The sequence below is a fragment of the Merops nubicus genome, unplaced genomic scaffold (assembly GCF_000691845.1).
Source record: "Merops nubicus isolate BGI_N331 unplaced genomic scaffold, ASM69184v1 scaffold34455, whole genome shotgun sequence".
Taxonomy (NCBI): domain Eukaryota; kingdom Metazoa; phylum Chordata; class Aves; order Coraciiformes; family Meropidae; genus Merops; species Merops nubicus.
The window spans coordinates 20,441-20,829 of NW_008609495.1; the positions used below are offsets into that span (position 1 = coordinate 20,441).

At 62.2% G+C, this 389-nt stretch overlaps 1 protein-coding gene across 1 annotated transcript in view; it reads right to left on the reverse strand.

Moving 5' to 3' along the window:
* Positions 1-383, reverse strand: part of SCARB2 (scavenger receptor class B, member 2) — a 19,174-nt gene extending 18,791 nt beyond the window's left edge. Inside the window, exon 1 of the mRNA XM_008940613.1 lies at positions 253-383. Within this exon, the coding sequence (XP_008938861.1) occupies positions 253-369 (117 nt within the window). The 5' untranslated portion in view covers positions 370-383. The remainder of the gene's footprint in view (positions 1-252) is intronic.
* Positions 384-389: the final 6 nt, after the last annotated feature.

The window sequence follows — 389 nt, forward strand, 5'->3', positions numbered from 1 at the left end:
CCAGCAAAGCTGCCTCAAGAAAAACGATTTTTACTCCTCTTTACCAAATTTTTCCCCAGCCCGGGCCCAGTGCAGCCAGAGCTCCATGCGAGAGGCATGGGGGGGCTCGATACCCAGGCATGCTCCTGCCCTCGCCCACCCACGGCCGGGGGACGGAGGGAGCCCGACAACACCACTCGCCAGCCCTCTCCCTTCCCCCCGGGGTTATTCTGAGAGGGAATAAAGCGGTCGGGAATCGGGCCGCGCTCTCACCTGCTTCACTTGCAGGTCCACCACGGTCTGGAAGACGTGCGCTACCAGCAAGGAGATGCTGGCGATGAGCAGCGTCATGGCCAGGACCCCCACGGTGACGAGGCACAGGGACTTCATGATTATGGCTGCTGCTGCCG